Genomic DNA, 18,353 nt, shown 5'->3' with positions numbered 1-18,353 from the left:
CAAATAAAGGTGAAAATGGGATGTTATAGAGGAGAATGAAGAAAATAACCTGTTGATTCAAATAGACCTTTTTATAGAATTAGCTCTGTCACTCCTATACTTTATCCATTTAGTACTTACTGTATGCCAGAACCTGAGATTGAAGTAATGAGTAAGATCGTCTAGTGCTAAGTACCAATAGGCAGTTACAGTATTAAGTGTAGAGCAATGCTCTAGGTAGTAGGGGAGCACACAGGAAGATGAGCCTCAGACCTCAATTTAGGGAAGGGAAACCATATCAGGAGCTTCCCAGAGAAGCTGAAACCTGGAGAATGAATGGGAGTTAAAGATTGGAGATAAAGGTTAGGCAGAAGGAAAACAGGTAGAAAGGCCCAGAGATAAATAAGAGCCAGGCACTTTGGGTTGGGATGGGGGGCAGAGATAATAGAAGTGTGATGAGAAACGAAGATCCAGAGACCAGTAGGGCTGTGCATTAGAGAGCTTGGTATATATACCATGTGGAGCCATTGGGCTTTATCCTGAGCACAGCAAGTAATATGGCCTGATTACATGTGCATTTTCTGAAAGATCTCTGGCTGAGACGGTAATCAACATGTAGACACCATGAGAAATGTTCCAGAAATAGTGGGATTTTTTTAAAATACATACATCCTTTAAGCAGATACAGTCTATAAATTACTCATCAAAAACTACTAATTCGTTTTTAAGGTTTCTTGCTATATTTATTAATTTATTTAGTAGAATTTTTGGGCACCTGCTTTTTGCCAGGCACTGTTGCTAGGCTCCTAACTCACATTGTCTGTGCTAAGTATTCTCTCCATTTTATAGGTAAACAGATGCTTGAATGTATTGTTACCTGGGGTTTCAGCTAGAAAATGTGAAGTCCAAAACTTGAATCCTGGTCTTTTGAACTGCAGGGCTTACTTATTCCCATCATGGGGGAAGAGAGAGAATGGTCTCCATGAGAAGAGATCATCTGTGATGTACATTGTTTGGAAGGGAGACACAATTATATTTAAGAGATAACTAACCAGTAAATACCAAAAAGTTTTCTGAAAATCAACATGGCTCTATCCCAAAACCTTTGGAGTTTTCCTATTGTAACAGAATTAAGGATACTAACTTACTATTGTGTCACAGTGGGAAAATGGTTTAAGGATGGTAAACTATAGGTATAGATGGGTGGGTTTTGTTTTTTAGTTAAAGGTATGTGAACCTCTGAGTTTTTCACAGTTCTGAGACTACTAGAATGTTTAAGATTTTATTTATTTTAGAGAGAGAGAGAGAATGTGCAAGCAGAGGGAAGGGAAGGGACAAGTAGACTGCACTGAGCGCGGAGCCAGACATGGGGCTTGATCCTAGCATAGCACCCTGAGATCATGACCTGAGCCAAAATCAAGTCGGACACTTAACCAACTGAGCCACCCAGGTGCCTCTAGAATTGTTTTTATTTAACATTTGAATAAGTGACGTGTGAGTGGAAAGTAAACAGTACTTTCAGGTCATCAGCATTTTGGTTCCATTTATTTATGTATGTATGTATATATGTATGTATGTATTTATGTATTTATAATATTTTATTTATTTATTCATGAGAGACACAGGGAGAGAGAAAGGCAGAGACACAGGCAGAGGGAGAAGCAGGCTCCATGCAGGGAGTCCGATGTGGGACTTGATCCCGGGACCCCAGGATCAGGCCCTGGACCAAAGGTGGCACTAAACGGCTGAGCCACCCAGGGGATCCCCTCTGTTCCCTTTATTATCTTTGAGTTGCTCTCCTCTCCTCCTACCCTCTCCAAGTCCCCACAGATCCTGTGCTTGCTTCTGAATTAGAATATACCAGTATAATGGTACTCAAGGAAACTTAATTACAGTAAGAGATTTTTGAGGAGTAGGGAACATTTTTTCAGATGAGGAAACAGATGAAATTTCATACATCGCACAGTAACGGGAATTGGGGTCGAGTCTCTGGTCAGTCTGACTGTTAGTATGCCACATCTCTAGTCAGATGACCTCAGAATGTGTGTTCAGTTTCAAGGAGTTTGGGTGTCCTCTTCCAGAACTCAATCCCCCTGCTTCTAGTATAGCAGAAGCTTAAGTAGGGTGTCTGTGTTTAGAGAACTGACATCCCTTTCATCGTGCTGTTTTCACTTATCCCAAAAAACACTTAAGCCTAAATATTGAACATACCATATCAAATATTAATTTATGAAGTAAACATTAAAACAATATAAATATATATTCAAATAGGTATCAAGAGTTCTTAGTCTTGTCTTTTTCCTTTTATGTCTTCGAGAAATCTTTCTGTTAGCCTCTTCCTTTAGCCTCTTCCTTTATGTACCAAGTTACTACAGTAACCTGTTTCCTATCTTCCTCTCTGTCCTTTCTTTTCACACAGCTTGGCAAAAGAATCAGAGTAAAGAATTCAAGCGCTCCGGATACATTTTCATACACAAGCAACATGAATCTGTGATTGCCTCTTTCCCATCGGAAGAGGAGTAGTGGGGCAGCCCCAGTGGCGCAGCAGTTTAGCGTCGCCTGTGGCCTGGTGTGTGATCCTGGGGACCCGGGATTGAGTCCCACGTCAGGCTTCCTGTATGGAGCCTGCTTCTCCCTCTGCCAGTGTCTCTGCCTCTCTCTCTCTCTGTCTCTATGCATAAATAAAATCTTAAAAAAAGAAAGAAAGAAAAGGGAGTAATGTTCTCAAAACAGAGAACCTTCTCATTTCCTTCCCAATATATGCTTGGATTCTGTGGTCAGTGATTGATTTTATATTGGCACTGACAATCCAGAGGTAGTCTAAGTATATAACTTTTAAAATATATTGAAAGAAAACATAAGATATTTGGAATAGATCTATAATATTACTAATGCCCTCTGGCATTTAACGATTGCAAGGAACTTGTAACACTATTAAAAGAGATAGAAACTTGGAAGATATCCTTCTGTGTAAATAAATATATTACACTTTAAGACTCTGCCTCTATTTTATGTTTAGAGGATATTTTTGGTATCTACCAACAGGAACAATGAATTCTGAACACTAGCCAAAAAAGTATGAGAAATAAAACCCAGAAAAATTCAACTTACTTTTCCTCTTTTTTTTGCACTGAAAATAATTTTTTTAAAGATTTTATTTACTATTTGAGAGACCATGAGAGAGAGAGAGACCACAAGTGGGAAAGGGCAGAGGGAGAGGAAGAAGCAGGCTCCCCGCTGAGCACAGAGCCCAACGTGGGGCTCAGTCCTGAGACTCCAGGATCATGACCTGAGCTGCAGGCAGATGCTTAACCAACTAAGCCACCCTGGTGCCCTTGAAAATAAGATTTTAATCTAGATTTCTTTTTGTTTTTCTCCCTCCCCCCCTTCAATGAGATGTAATTGGCATATAGCATTGTGTTAAGTTTAACGTGCACAGTGTAATGATTTGATACGTGTGTGTGTGTATATATACACACACACACACATTTCACTATACATATATATAGTGAAATGTTCACCACTGGTAAGGTTGGTTGATGCTTCCTTTCCATCACACAGTTAACATTTTGCAGTGGTGGTGGTGAGAATGCTGGAGCTGTACTCTCAAAGCAACTTTCAAGTATACAGTACAATATTAACTATAGTCGCCATGCTGCACATTAGCACTCTGGGCCTTATTCATCATATAACTGAAAGTCTGTACCCTTTGACAAGGCTCTCCCCATTTCTTCATCCCTCAGCCCCTGGAAACCACCGTTCTGTTCTCTCTCTGTGAGTTTGACGTTTTTAGATTCCACAGGTAAATGAGGTCATACAGTATTTGTCTTTCTTATTTCACTTAGCATGATATTCTAGGGTTCATCCATGTTGTTCCAAGTAGCAGGATTTCCTTCTTTTTTATAGCTGAATAATATTCCATTGTATATATACCATACTTCAGCCATTCATTTGTTTCTACATCTTGACTATCTTTAATAATGCTGCAGTGAACAATGGAGTGCAGACATCTCTTTGAAGTAGTGATTTCATCATCCTCAGAATACATACCTAGAAGTAAGACTGCTGAATCATACGGTAATTCTGTTTTTAATTTTGTGAGGAACCTCCATACTCTGTCTGTCATGGCTGTACCAGTTTGTTTTCCCACCAACAGGGCACCCAGGTTTCTACATCCTTGCTGGCTTTTGTTATCTCTTGTTTTTTGCTAACAGCCATTCTGACAAGTGTGAGGTGGTATACCGTGGTTTTGATTTGCATTTTCCTGATGATGAGTTACGCTGGGCACCTTTTCATGCACTTTTGGCCATCTGTAGGTCTTCTTTGGAAAATATTCAAGTCTTGTGCCTGCTTTTTAATCAGATTGCTTGCTTTTGAGTTGTAGGAGTTCCTTATATGCTTTGGATATTAACACCCTATCTGATACATGGTTTGCAAATATTTTCTCTCATTCTGTATTTTAATCTTACCAAATGTTTCTTTGGCTAGGCAGAAGCTTTTTAGTTTGATGCAGTCCCACTTGTTTATTTTTTTTGTTGTTGCTTGTGCATTAGGTATCCTATCCAAAAAATCATTACCAAGACCCATATTAAGGAGCTTTAGTCCTAATCTTTCTTCTAGGAGTTTAATGTTTCAGGTCTTACATTTAAGTCCTTAATCCATTTTGAGTTAGTTTTTGTGAGGGGTGTAAGACAGAGTCCAGTTTGACTTTGCATATGGAAATCTCGTTTTCCCAGTGCCATTTATTGAACGAACAGTTTTTTCCCCATTGAGTATTCTTGACTCCCTTATCAGTTAGTGCCTCTCTCTCTCTCTTTTTCTTTTTTCTTTTTTTGGCCAAATTATAATGCACCTTTGCCTAAAATATTGATAGAAGTTTTTCTTACTCCTATTCAGAGAAGTGGTAAAATTAGATATGATCTGAGAAAAGACCTGAAGTAGATCAAAGAAAGGAACACTCAAGACAGATTAAAATGATTAGGATTGTCCGGTATGTCAGAAGCAGTATTACTGGAATGGTCATAAACTTACTGTGACAAGGAGACCCTAAGGTGACGCCTAATGATCCCCATCTTCTGGTATTTATACCCTTCATGCAGTCCCTTCTGCTTTAGTGTAAGCACAGCTTCTGTCTTATTTCTAACCAGTGCAGTATGGCAGAGGTGGGATGTCATTCCCGTAATTACATTACATTAGAGAAGACTCCATCTTAAAAGTACACTTGCTCTAGAGACTTCCCTTGCCGGCTTTAAAGAAGTAAGCTATCTGTTGTTGAGCAGACCACAGGACAGGAAGTTCAGGAAGTCTCTAGGAGCTGTGTGTGAACCACCCCCTCCCACAGCCACAGGATGCTGGGCCCTTCTGCGGGCACAAGGAAAGGATTTCTGTCAACCTGAATGAGCTTGGAAACAAATTCTTCCCCAGTTCTTCAGATGAGAAGGCAAGTCCAGTTGACACCTGATTGCAGCCTGATGAGACCCTGAGGGCCCGTGTGACCTGTGCCCAGATTCCTGACCCACAGAAAACAGGAGATGAGTTGTTTTAACCTGTTGTGGTAATTTGTTACATACCAGTGGAAAATTAATACATTATTTAATCATCTGAGGTTATTTTCATAGGTCAAAATGGTTTAATATCAACAATTTGATGTGATTTAAATTAATGAGGAGAAAACAATAATTTAGATCCAGTTCATCACAGAGCCTTCAAGGTGATTACCAGCCACACCTCTACAAAAGACTCAGTTCAGGAAAGATGGTGCAATTAGCCACAGTCCCCACTGCTGCAGCTGACTGGAGACTATAATTGATATTTTCATCAAAACTTTATCATTTGGGTGCCTGGGTGGCTCAGTTGGTTAAGCAGCTGCCTTCAGCTTGGGTCATAATCTGAGTCCTGGGATCAAGCCCCACATTAGGCTTCCTGCTTTTCCCTGTCCCTCTGCCCCTCTCCCAGCTCATTCTCTCTCAAATAAATAAATAAAATCTTTAAATTAAAAAAAAAAAAAAAACAAAAACGAAATGAAACAGGGATGCCTAGGTGGCTCAGTGGTTGAACATCTGCCTTTGGCTCAGGTCGTGATCCCAGAGTCCTGGGATTGAGTCCCGCAGGGAGCCTGCTTCTCCCTCTGCCTATGTCTCTGCCTCTCTCTATGCGTCTCTCATGAATGAATAAAATCTTTAAAAAAATAAAAACAACCTCTATCGCTGAGTTCAGTTAGGGAAGCAGAACAACTATGACTTATGGTATAGGGGAATTCTTTTAGGAATTGAGCCTCACACACGGCAGGGGGTGGGGGTAGCTAGGGAAGGGAAGATGTGAATGGGAGAGTAGTAGAATGCAGAGGAGCTACCAGCCAGTCACCCTGAGAAGCCAGGCACACTGAGCCACTGACAGGAGGCTGTTCAGGGGAGGGGAGAGAGTGGCTCTTTGGTTTGTGGCTCTTCAGCCAAGCATCTGGTGGTGGCCTGGGGTCAGTGTTGTCACCAGGGCTGCAAGTGGGAGGGAGAACTAGACTTGGAACAAGGGAAAGCAAGGATAAGCTAGCATCCACAGATGCCTCTGTGACTGCCTGTCACCACATCTAGTTATGGTGACTGGCTGCTTCTGCCCTCCCAGTTTCACACATTTCTCTTTTGACCAACCTTGCTTGGAACCCTGTAGGAATGGAGATTGTAGGAAGCGGTTCTAGGCTTAAGCAAGTTGGAACAGTACAAATTACCACAATCTCCCTCTTCTATCCCCCAACCTAGATTTTCATTATCCTTTGCCAAATATTTCAACAGATCTGGGTGGCCTGCCAGGTAGGGTAACCCAGATTTTCATCCCAGAGGTGTCTAAGCTCTTAGTTGCTTTATCCATGGTTGCTATAGTGGCTCAGTCTCTGTTATCACTGGGCAGAGAAGCAACACAAGATGCCCTGGTGAATCCCTTGGATTCCAGACAAATACCTTCCTGCTCTTGTTGTATTGCCACAGACCTAGTAGCACCCTTGTCCAGCACCCTCAAGAGTCACTCCCACAAAAGGTCTTAGAGACCCTGCCAGTACATATCACTAGGTCTTGCAATTCTTGGGTGTGTGTAGTCTTTCCTCCCAGAACAGAGACTGTACTTTCTTGTTCAGACTGTGATCATGAGTGATCAGATCCTGATTATTGGTTTGGAGCTAGTGAGCAGAGGCAGAGGCAGACCTTGAAGAGGGCAAGCACTGTCTTTGCAGGTACCTGTTGGGTCTCCTGACAGGAGGAGGCTACTGTCCTCTACAAAGAATGAGGAGAGCTGTGTTTCCCAATCTAGAAAGTTCACCAAATCTTGGGGTTTCACATTCCTCGCTCTTCTATCCAAATAGCCCCATTCCAGATTTCTGTCACCAACTATTTGTATGCAGATCCAGATTTGATCATAGATTTGTCAAGGCTTTACATTCAAGTCTTTGTAGGTCTGATATCTTTAAAATTAAATCTGGAGCCTGAGTTTTGACAGTCTGTTCTGCACCTGCAGGGAATAAGGATTGTTTTAAACACCAACCTAGAAGTCTTCTGACTTTGACAGAATGCCTATATTGAGGGGTGGCTAACCGGAGCCTGTTTCCTTTTTTCTCGACTTGATAAGCAATTAGCTAAAGCCAACCAATTTCAGGTCCCTATAATTCCTAATGTTCCCATTCCATTCAAGTGCCTCCTCTACTACTAAACTAATACTTCACTTAGGGGAATCCATAGTATTGTGATGCTGCTGCATGCAGGAGTCACTTACCCCCCCCCCCTCCACCCCCTTACCATTAGCAATCGGAGTCCTTTTTGCTGTTTCTTCAGTGAGTGAGCTAGTTCCACAATCTCACTGGAGAATCTTGTTTTCTAGGGCCTCTTCTGTTCCTCTCATGTATGGGTATCTCTTCCCATTGCCCCACAAGCTCTGCTGAGGCTGCCTAAAACAAAGGCTTGCTTGCATGAGCTTATCTGCTAAGTAAGCCCTTGTACAGGAGTGTAGGCTTAGAGAGAATGAGATAGAGGAGGAGAGAAAGGTCTTGGGCTGGTTGCCGCTGGAGACACCAGGGTTTTAACCCTGCCAGGATGCTCTGAGGAGCTCTGTAAAATCTTTAGAATGGTCCTCCTGAGGAGTAGCAGAGAGGAATATTTATCCAATCAGCACTCACAAGTTGCAGAGTCCAAGGACTGGCAGTTAAAAACACTGCAGCACAGATTGACTTGTCTTCTAATTCTTACATGTCTGACTCTCATTTTCTGCCTTGGCTCTGGAATTCTGGTTGCCTGTTTAAAATAGAGAAGATGCAGGGATGATGGTGGAAAACCTTTCTGCCGTGTGCTCTGTATGGATTGGAAGACTGAGGGAGGTAGACAGCAGGAAGCTTCTCAGTGTTTGATGTGTGAAGTACTAAGGATTTGGACAGAGGTTGCATTCCTGGGGATGGAAAATAAAGAGGCTAATCAAAGAGCATCTTGAAGGAAGAATCAGTAGGACGCATCGACTAGTTCTATCTATATGTCAAAGGAGGTGGAGTTGGCAAGCTGATTGAAGATTTCTAGCCTAGAACGGTAGTGTCGATGGACACACGGGCTCCCTGATGTTATTTAACATAATCCTTAGAACTCTGATGGGATTATTTCATCCTCTGTATGAGGAAATGAGACTCACAGAGGGTGTGCTCTGATCCTGCACAGGACTCTAAGGGAGAGTCAAGAGTTAGTAAGATAACTGCCCGAATTCAAAGCCTATAAGCTCTTTACACTGTCCTCCGTTCCCTCTCATTTCATGATTCCATTTCCTTGGGAACTGGAATCAGTTCCATACAGGTTAGTTGGAAAGAATTAAAGAAACTTTTTTCTCAAGCCTGCTTGCACTTGAAGTCTTCTATTTCTAACAGGCCACTGAAGAGCCACCATGCCTGCTGTAAGACCAGCCTTCCTCTAAACTTATTATACAGTGTGTGTTGCTTAGCAAGCTGTGATCACCCTCCACTGTTCCCTTCACTTCTTTCCCCTTGCCTATGTTCTTCCTCTTCCTACCTCAGCCCCAATATGAAACTCTGAATCTAGAAGCTGATTACATGTTTCCTGATAGACCTGAGTTAGTGAAAAAGTTTCCCACTAGTGCTGGTGGAGAGAGTATGAGAGTGGCAAAAAAGACAAATCCTGACTGTTTTCAGGAAATCTGTATATATTGAAGCTTATTTTATAGTCATCAGAGGAACATAAAGGGGGGAAAATGTTAATAGTAAAAACAGAAAATGGTCCTATTCAACATGCAGCATTTGTATTACTAAATGAACAATCATTTGTATTACTAAATGTCAAATTAATACGTTGTACTTCATATCTCTGCCTTGATCATTCATAGTGTTTAGCTCACATTTTTAAAAAGAGGCATTTTTGCCAACATTAAGTATCAGAAAGAAAATATTCTGGTAAAAAAAAATAGAAGAAGGGATTAATCAAGTAAGCAGTGGATCTGTAAAATGTAGTTTTCACAGAAGCAAAAAAAAAATCATGAAACGTTAACTTCATATTTCATCTGCCAATCTCACAACTGCATCATTGAAAATCTACTACCTGAGCAGAATGCATGAGCACCTTTGAGCCATTCAATGTCTTGCCTACAGATGAATTTTTCTGTTACAAGGAAACTGGTAAAGGCTTTTGAGTTCATCTAAAAATGTATGTGGTGTATTAGTCAATCACTGCTATGTAACAAACAACTGGGGAATCTCAGTGGTATATGACATGAACATGTATTTCCTACAAATCTCCAGGTCAGCTAAAATTACAAATTTAAGTTTGTAGCATCTGGGGTTATCCTGATTGCCACTGTGGTTTAGCAGAGCTGGCTGGCTCTGTTTCTGCTACTGCTTATTTTTCTCCTAGGATCAACAAGCTAGCCACACACAGTATCTTCTTACCATGGTGGTGGAGAAGGCAAGAGGGCAAGCCCAGTTCCCAAAAGTATTTTTGAAGCTTTTTTTCACATCATATCCACTAACGTTTCATTGGTCAAAGCAGATCTCATGGCCAGTCCCAAAGTCTTGGGCTGGGGATGTGTACTCTGCACATGGGTAGGGGTTGAATCGGAGGACTGGTGTTGGTGAATATGTACAGTGTTGTGCCGTATTTGGATAATAGTCTTAAGCACTATATTTCTAGTTTATTTTTATTTTTATTTATTTATTTTTGTGTGTGTGAGTAAAGGGACAGAAGTTTATTAAGTAAAGATACAGAGAAAGCTCTCAGGAGTGAGAGGGGTCCTGACAGGGTTGCCCTATTTCTAGTTTAAAAAAAAAAAGAAAAAGAAAAAGTAGGGTGCCTCGGCGGCCCTGTCAGGGTTAAACATCCAACTCGTGGTCTCAGCTCAGGTCTTGATTTCAGGGTTGTGAGTTCGGGGCCTGCATTGGGCTGCACACTGGGCATGGAGCCTATTTAAAAAATAAAAAAAAGTAGTCATTCTGATTGTGTATTTAGTTGTCTTTAAAGAAATACAGATACTGTTTTATCTATGGAGTCAGTAAACTCTATAAGAAACCAGAAGAGGGAAAAAGAGGTCCTTCTGAGAGTTTATTAGTACCAAATGGGAGGAAATAAACTTAACCTTCATATATCCTGAAACTGGCATAGAGAAAGAGAAGGAAGTCTAGCCAGAGCAGTGCTTCTCAAAGTATGTCTGTAGTGAGGGAAGTACAGTTACTGAGAGTAAGCATATAGAAACTTTTTGGCAATTTGACATCGCCACAGTATTCAAGCAGCATTTTTACTGGTTTCCACTAAAGTATTGGTCCATGACAGATTAGAAACTTAAAAAAAAGCAAGCAATAACAAATATTTCTTGACCCAAGATAGTTTGAAACATGGCATTCTGCTCACTAGAAGTGAACTAAATAAATAGTTGCACTGCACATAAGTGGACCTTTTGATTTATACATTGGTCTTGTGGGGTTTGGGTTAGTATGACTTTGTCAGCCACCTTCGATAGTGTGCTGGTAATGTTTCTGGACCAACGAGACTGGTCCAAAATTTATCAAGGAAATGACATTGCATGAAGCCTTTTTGCATCTTTCTTACTGGCCTTTCTCTGCCAGCACCCCTTTGGCCTTGTTGCTATATTTACATTTTCATTCCAGTATTGATAACCGTGACAAAGTGCAAATTACCACTAATTGAAATCCTTTACTGTAATATGAAAATATTATATTTGACGATATTAGATAAATTTCTTTTTAAAATATACCTTTCAGGGACACCTGGGTGACTCCGTGGTTGAGCTTCTGCCTTTGGCTCAGGTCGTGATCCCAGGGTCCTGGGATCGAGTCCCACATCAGGCTCCCTACAGGGAGCCTGCTTCTCCCTTTGCTTGTGTCTCTGCCTCTCTCTCTGTATCTCTCTTGAATAAATAAATAAAATCTTTAAAAAAATGAAAGTAAAACATACCTTTCAGCATTCCAATTTTTTGCCTAATTGCCTTCCTTTCACATTTGTGAGTTAATGTCACCATGTTTGGTATTTATAAGATGCTTTTCTGCTTATAAGAAGAGTGGTTATAAATGAAAAAGTTCTAAGGAGCATTAATCCAGGTAAGACCTAAGCTTAGAGACATAAAAAAGAGGGAAATTTTTTGGCAGGAGGGGAAGGCTATGTTTAGTTAAGTACAACTTGTCTTCTTCCTAGCTGTACGACTTTGAGCAAGTATATTAATCTTTGTGAATCTTAGTTTTCTCATCTGTAAAATGGGAATAATAAAACTACCTTCTTTGAATAGGAGTGCAGAAATTAAATATTCTAAGTTAAGTATAGACTTGGCACATAGTAAGTTTCAAAAGTATTAGCTATTATGTTTGTTTTTAAAGATTTTATTTATTTATTCATGAAAGACAGAGAGGCAGAGACATAGGCAGAGGGAGAAGCAGGCTCCATGCAGGAAGCCTGATGTGGGACTTGATCCCGGGACTCCAGGATCACGCCCTGAGCCAGAGGCAGACGCTCAACTGCTGAGCCACCCAGGGACCCCCTATTATGTTTGTTTTTAATTGATTAGCTACTAGATGTCCGGCATTGTAGAATGACAAGGTGGGGGGCCTCCACCCCAAAAGAGCTCTTAGTCTGGTAGAGGATTCAGATAAATATTACAGAAATATAAAATACTATGAGAATTTAATGCTATTGTATATATAGAGAAATAGGGCTGCTTTTTTTTAGGTAGGAGGAACACCTGACCTCAGCTTTTGGGGAACAAGATCAAGATAGGGTTTTGAAAGAGGCAACATCTAAGCTAAGTCTAAAAAAAGTGGATGAGTTAATAAAGAGAATTAAGAGCATTTCAGAAAAATGGAACAACATATGCAAAGGCCTGGAGGTGAGACAGTTTGTTGGAACTCTAGGAAATGCTAAGTGATGAATGATTGCTATGAACAGGAATGGGGCTGGAAAAGTTGGCAATGACCAGACTATCAAGAATATGTAGTTTGGATTTTATCTTGAAGTTATTTGCAAGCTATTGAATAATTTGTTACATATATAATCTAATTTACATTTTAAAAGATCATCTGGCAACAGTATGGAGAACAGATTGGAAGGGAGAAAGATGGGAACTTTTTGAGGCTATTTCAGTGATGCAGGGTTTAGAAAGTATCAGATTCTGAAATGGGGAGGTGGTAGAGTTTCAGTGGAGGGGATGTATTTTTTTTTTTTTTTTGAGGGGATGTATTTAAGAATAGAATGAAAAGCATATGATGGTGATTGGATGTGGGCTTCAAGAGAAGGAATCACTAATAGTACTAAGATTGCTGGCTTTGGGAGGAAGCAGGGGTAAGAAGTCAGAGGGGGATACTAGGTTTCTCAGAGGAAACGAATTGATTTGCCTTTAAGAGGTCTGCAGAACATCCCCATGGAACACTCCAATGGGAAGTTGGACTGAGTCTGGGAGTCAGGAGAGAGCTCTGGGTTGGAACTGTATGTAAACTTTTTTGTAGAGCTTGAACTCACAACCCAAGATCAAGAGTTGCATGCTCCTCCGACATGGCGAGGCACCCCAGAACTGTAATACAGACTTACAAGTCATGAGAATGCTTTGGGAATTAAGGCCATGTGGGCGAGATAATATCACCCAGGAAAGTGTGCAGTAAAAAGAGTGTATTCATAGTGCTTGGCAAGTAGGTACTGCAGAATGTTTGAACAAATGAAGAATGTCAAGGGTACCATCTCATTTAAATCTCATAACAACCCTGATTTAGGAGTATAAACTTAGCTTTACAAATGAGAACACTTCAGGCTCAAAGAGGCTAAGGATTTAAGCAAATGACTTTGCTTCTGAGAGGCCAAGGTGGGATTTCGATCTGTTGATTGCAAAGCCCACTTTTTCTTATCACATCTCACTTCTTTGAAAACCTCAGAAGTTTAAATATATGATGTTGTTATTAATTCTCTTTTCTTCCCTCTGCCAATATCTTGGTTTCGTAGGATCGTGATACATCTTTTTGAATAACCACTTTTTCTCTAACTTCACATGTTTCGTGCCCAAACATATCCATTATATTGCTTCATTCTCCTCCCCTGCCTCCTTTAAAGCAGCAGACTGACAAGTCTTCCTCTGGCTACTGGCATTCAAGGCTCACCAAAAGATCATGCGGGCAGCTTACAGCTTTTCCATATTCCTCACTCTTCATCAGTACATACTCACCTCTTTGGGTGTTGTTTACATGCAGATTCCATTGTGGTGGTCTCCATGTCCTTATCAGGATCTCAGGTTAATATTGAGATTAAGTCAATTAATCTTTAATCTTTAGATTAAGTTACTCTCTCATTGATACTCTGTCACCACTTTTCTAAAAATGATTTTATCTTTGTGATAGAAGCAACTTGGATGCTATCTAATGTTAGCTCCATATCCAGCATAGGGGTTCTTGGTACTCTATCTCATATGTGATGAGCCAGCCTTTGCTCCTATATTTTTCTATTCTTTTTTTGTCAGAGGGGACAAGAGGAGAGCAATCTAATTGTTAGAGATTTCTTAATATTGAGGCAGTATCTCCCTTCTTCCAACATCCATTTAACATCCAGGACCTGCCCTTGGAACAGCAGGGAAGTCTGTCATTTCTCCTCTGCCTCATGAAGGTCTGTCAGACATTTAAAGATAGCGGCCTATGGTCTCCCCTCAGGTTTCTCTTCCGTAAGCCTAGTAATCTTGGTTGCTCAGAGCGCTTCTCCTGTTACAGTTCTCAAACTCTCTACTGTTCTTTTGCCCTCCTCTGAGAAATCCTGCATCTGTCAGTGCCCCATCTAAAACATAGGGCCTGGAACAGAACACAGCACCTCACATGACAGCAGTGTGACATTGTACCATTGATTAGGACTCTGCTTTAATCATAAAAGCTTGAGCTTGTTTCAGCTCTACAGCAGCCATATCACAGTTTGTACCCATTCAGCATGGGTTATGGCTGAGGTAGCTCTCCCATCATCTTTTGTGCCGTTGATTTTCTTTCACTAATATATAGAACTTCCTAATTTTCCTGGTTCTATTTCACCTTCATTTTGACCCATCTGTTTAGCCGGTTTTGATCCTGTCATCCAGTGTTTCCCAGTTTTAGATCATCTGAAGATTTTTTTTTAAAGATTTTATTTATTCATGAGAGACACAGGCAGAGGGAGAAGCAGGCTCCATGGAGGGAGCCCAAAGTGGGACTCGATCCTAGAACTCCACGGTCACGCCCTGGGCCGAAGGCAGGCCCTAAACCGCTGAGCCACCCAGGGATCCCCTCATCTGGAGATTTTAAGATTTACTTATTTATTTATTCATAGAGACACACAGAGAGAGAGAAAGACAGAGACACAGGCAGAGGGAGAACCAGGCTCTATGCAGGGAGCCTGACGTGGGACTCGATCCCAGGTCTCCAGGATCACACCCCGGGCTGCAGGCAGAGCTAAACCACTGTGCCACCGGAGCTGCCCATCATCTGGAGATTTTGAAGCATATTTTCCCCATCTTCATTCAAGTTCTTAATTAATATCACAAAAACAGAGACTCCCCACTCCCATCCCCCAGGTTAATCAGTGCTACTTGCAAACGGTTCCGGTAACCACTGTTCTGTCACCCATATACTGCTCTTTATCTTATCTGCAAAGATCTCGTTTGCACACTCAACAAATTTTTATGTAGCACCTCCCATGTGCAAGAAGGTGCTAGACATACAGTGAAGACAGCATCCCTGTCTTCTAGAGACTTCATAAAGTATTTTGTTAAATGCTTTGCAGAAGTCAGGTTACACCATTCTTTATGATAGTCTGGTTATCTGGTACTGTATCAGAAAAGAGAATGAAGCATGACTTCTTGTACCCTGTATTGTCTGCTAATGATCTCATGTCACCTGAAAAAAGGGTAATCAGTCATTACCTTTCACTTTTTGCCTTTCATGGTTTCACAGTAACATTGAACTTTGCAAGTCTCTGGAGTTCATTGATGTTCTTTATTTTGGCTGTATCTTTCAAAGCTGTGAGCTCATTAGAGAGCAGCCTCTTTAGTGGTAAATGCCTCTTTTCTCCCCCAAATTATCAGGGTTTCTTGTAAATAATTATAAAGAATTTCTGTCCAACTTCAATCATTTTCCCTTCCACAGTTTTTATCACTCAGATTTTACATTTTTTATCTTTATATTTTGAAATGATCTCTCCTAAGGAAAATAGTTGACTATCCTCAGGTTATCTTCACTTTTTTGAGTCCTTACAGTGTCATAATCACTTTCTCCAGAAGCCTGGTTCTTTTCCTTAAACTACTTATTTCTTTTAAATCCACCAGAATTCATCTCAGATGAGCATAAAACTATATTGTCTCTATTCTGAGAGTTTAAGCTATCAACAATGCAAATTGTTGTTTTATTAGAACATATATTCTCCTACTTCAAAGAAGATAGCCTACTTGTCTTCTCTATCCGGATAGAGACGGATTCTCTATCCGTCAGGTGTCATCCGTACCCATTCTCTGGCCAATTCCCACAACTGTGTCAGTTTTCCCTTCTCTTCTTTCCCTTATGATCCAGTCCTCTCTGCTGTAGTGTCTTACTTTAGGTTGTTGGATTTGCACATAGATACTGATTTTCTTAAACAATTATGAGGATTCTCTGCCTCTTTCTATGGATTTGTCTCTACTGGACAGCAGATTTCCTATAGATGTCATAGTCTATTGTTACCTGTTGTTACCCCATCCTACCAGGTCTTGGTAATTTCTCTTGAAATTTTATTTATCTCCTTGTTCTTTTTTTTTACTATTGCTACTTTTAAATATATTATCTAACATACTAATGTTCAATAAGGAATATTTATGATTAATTTTAAGAAGTATTTGCCTTCTCTTTTAGGCTGTGAGGATATCATTGCTGAGAGCATCTCATTAGATACCTTAATTGCCATCCTCAAGTGGAGCTCTCATCCATATGGCTCTAAATGGGTACACCGACAAGCTTTACATTTCCTCTGTGAGGAGTTTTCCCAGGTCATGACTTCGGATGTTTTTTATGAACTCAGCAAAGACCATCTGCTCACTGCTATCCAGTCTGACTACCTACAGGTAATCATTTATATATACTTGTCAAAGTAATTGTCATCCATGTGTTCACCAGGAAACCCATCTATACTCTGTTATTCTACCATCTAGGGAGATCAGCCCAGCCAGGTATGCCCTTTTCAGATTTGTACAGGAAAAGCCTTCTGGCTCTCTGGCCCTTTGTGCACTTGCTGCTCTAACTCCACACTGTGAACAAGTTCTGGTCTCAACCAACTATACACCAATGGGGTTGAGGCAGTAGGCGAGGTCAGAAGCATATCCCAACAATGATTTTCTTGGCTTCCATCAATTCATTATCACACTTTCTTGTTTTTGATGGAGTATCAGGTACTTGGACTATAGACAGTAGCTTACTCAGCACAAAGTAAGAGTAGTATTCAATTTCTGACTACTCAAATGCTTATAAAAATTTAGTATATGTGTTTTACCAAAATACAGTAATGTTTTGAACTACTTATTTTTAATCAGAAGTAGTTTTTAGCAAATTCTTCTGTCATTGACTTATATGTCAATATAATTTGGTAACTTAAACTAACAATAGATTTAAAATATTGCAAAAAATACTTTGAAGTAACATATGTTCAAGTTTAATTTTTTTGGCATTGTTATACGAATTTTATGCCGAAAACTATACAACAGTTTTAATGTTATAAAAATATAAACCCACTGAGCCATTACCTATTTCTTTATATTTATACTAGGAAAATTATAAAATGCTTCCATCCCAGTTAGAAATTCAGTGACGTGGGGATCCCTGTGGCTCATTGGTTCAGTGCCCGCCTTTGGCCCAGGGCGTGATCCTGGAGTCCCGGGATCGAGTCACATTGGGCTCCCTGCATGGAGCCTGCTTCTCCCTCTGCCTGTGTCTCTGCCCCCCACCCCTTTGTGTCTGTCATGAATAAATAAATAAAATCTTTTAAAAAAATTAAGTGACAAGTTAAATAATCAACGTAGCATCTGTGCTTTGATTGCAATACAAATGATGTCGTAATTGGATTTTATTTATTTAGGCTCTGTGTTCATTAACCTCGTTTCATTGTCCTGATCCAGACTGCATGCATTATGGGGATTAGGATTTGTCAGTTCTCTCAGATTATTGTCTTTAGAAAGTTTTGCATTTCTATTTAGAAAGTAAAAACCTTGGACTGCAGCCTAGATTTGCTCTAAGATTTTCAGTAAAGTACAAAGATTTGAGGGGCACCTTGCCATTTCACAGACTGCTTGAAGGGCCCTCACCAGTCAGTAGCATACCTTGTGCAGATTGTAGTTTCTCTGTCAAAACAAGTCTCTGTATCTGTATTTTCTGTTCTTGCAACAGAATCACTTGGTATCTATATACATTTACTTTCATCTATTCATCTCTTCCTATCCCAAGAAGAATTTAAGGCAGCTGTATAGAGACCATATAGTAGAATAAAATAAGTTTAAAATAGGTGAAGAGAATAGGATAAACAAAACATAAAGATGAAAGCAAGAATAAAAAATTTAGTTGGAGCCAAGAGGTAAGTTACTGGACAAAACACATGGAAAGCAGTTGTGTGTTTGCTGCTGGTGGACCTCAGCTTTAGTGGAACATTTCAAACAGCCAGTGTAGCATGAAATGTGGTAAGTTGCATACTGTGTGTAAATTATGACCTAGGAAGTCATTAATGAAATTTGCCATTTGTCTAATTTCACTAAAATGAATATAAATCATTTTTTATTCTAGGCAAGTGAACAAGATATCCTTAAATATCTGATTAAATGGGGTGAGCATCAATTGATGAAAAGAATAGCTGACAGAGGTAAGCTTACAAAATTAGTTTATACTGTAAGTT

The 18,353-nt window shown here is 40.2% G+C and overlaps 1 protein-coding gene across 9 annotated transcripts in view; it reads left to right on the top strand.

Moving 5' to 3' along the window:
- Positions 1–18,353, top strand: part of BTBD7 (BTB domain containing 7) — a 111,281-nt gene that overhangs the window by 71,702 nt on the left and 21,226 nt on the right. For 8 of the 9 annotated variants that reach the window (XR_013386766.1, XM_077910412.1, XM_077910410.1 and 5 more), the window contains 2 exons: positions 16,331–16,539; positions 18,245–18,320. Coding sequence is in view for 8 of the 9 variants with exons in the window: in XM_077910412.1 (XP_077766538.1) it covers positions 16,331–16,539; positions 18,245–18,320 (285 nt within the window). In the remaining variant the exon portion in view is untranslated. Of the gene's footprint in view, positions 1–2,398; positions 2,522–16,330; positions 16,540–18,244; positions 18,321–18,353 lie in introns of those variants that run through there. The other variant, XM_077910413.1, reaches the window with a different exon arrangement.

The sequence above is a fragment of the Canis aureus genome, chromosome 9 (assembly GCF_053574225.1).
Source record: "Canis aureus isolate CA01 chromosome 9, VMU_Caureus_v.1.0, whole genome shotgun sequence".
In the NCBI taxonomy this organism is placed as follows: domain Eukaryota; kingdom Metazoa; phylum Chordata; class Mammalia; order Carnivora; family Canidae; genus Canis; species Canis aureus.
The sequence above is the reverse complement of the archived record's forward strand: the minus strand, read 5'-3'. Positions and strand labels throughout refer to the sequence as shown.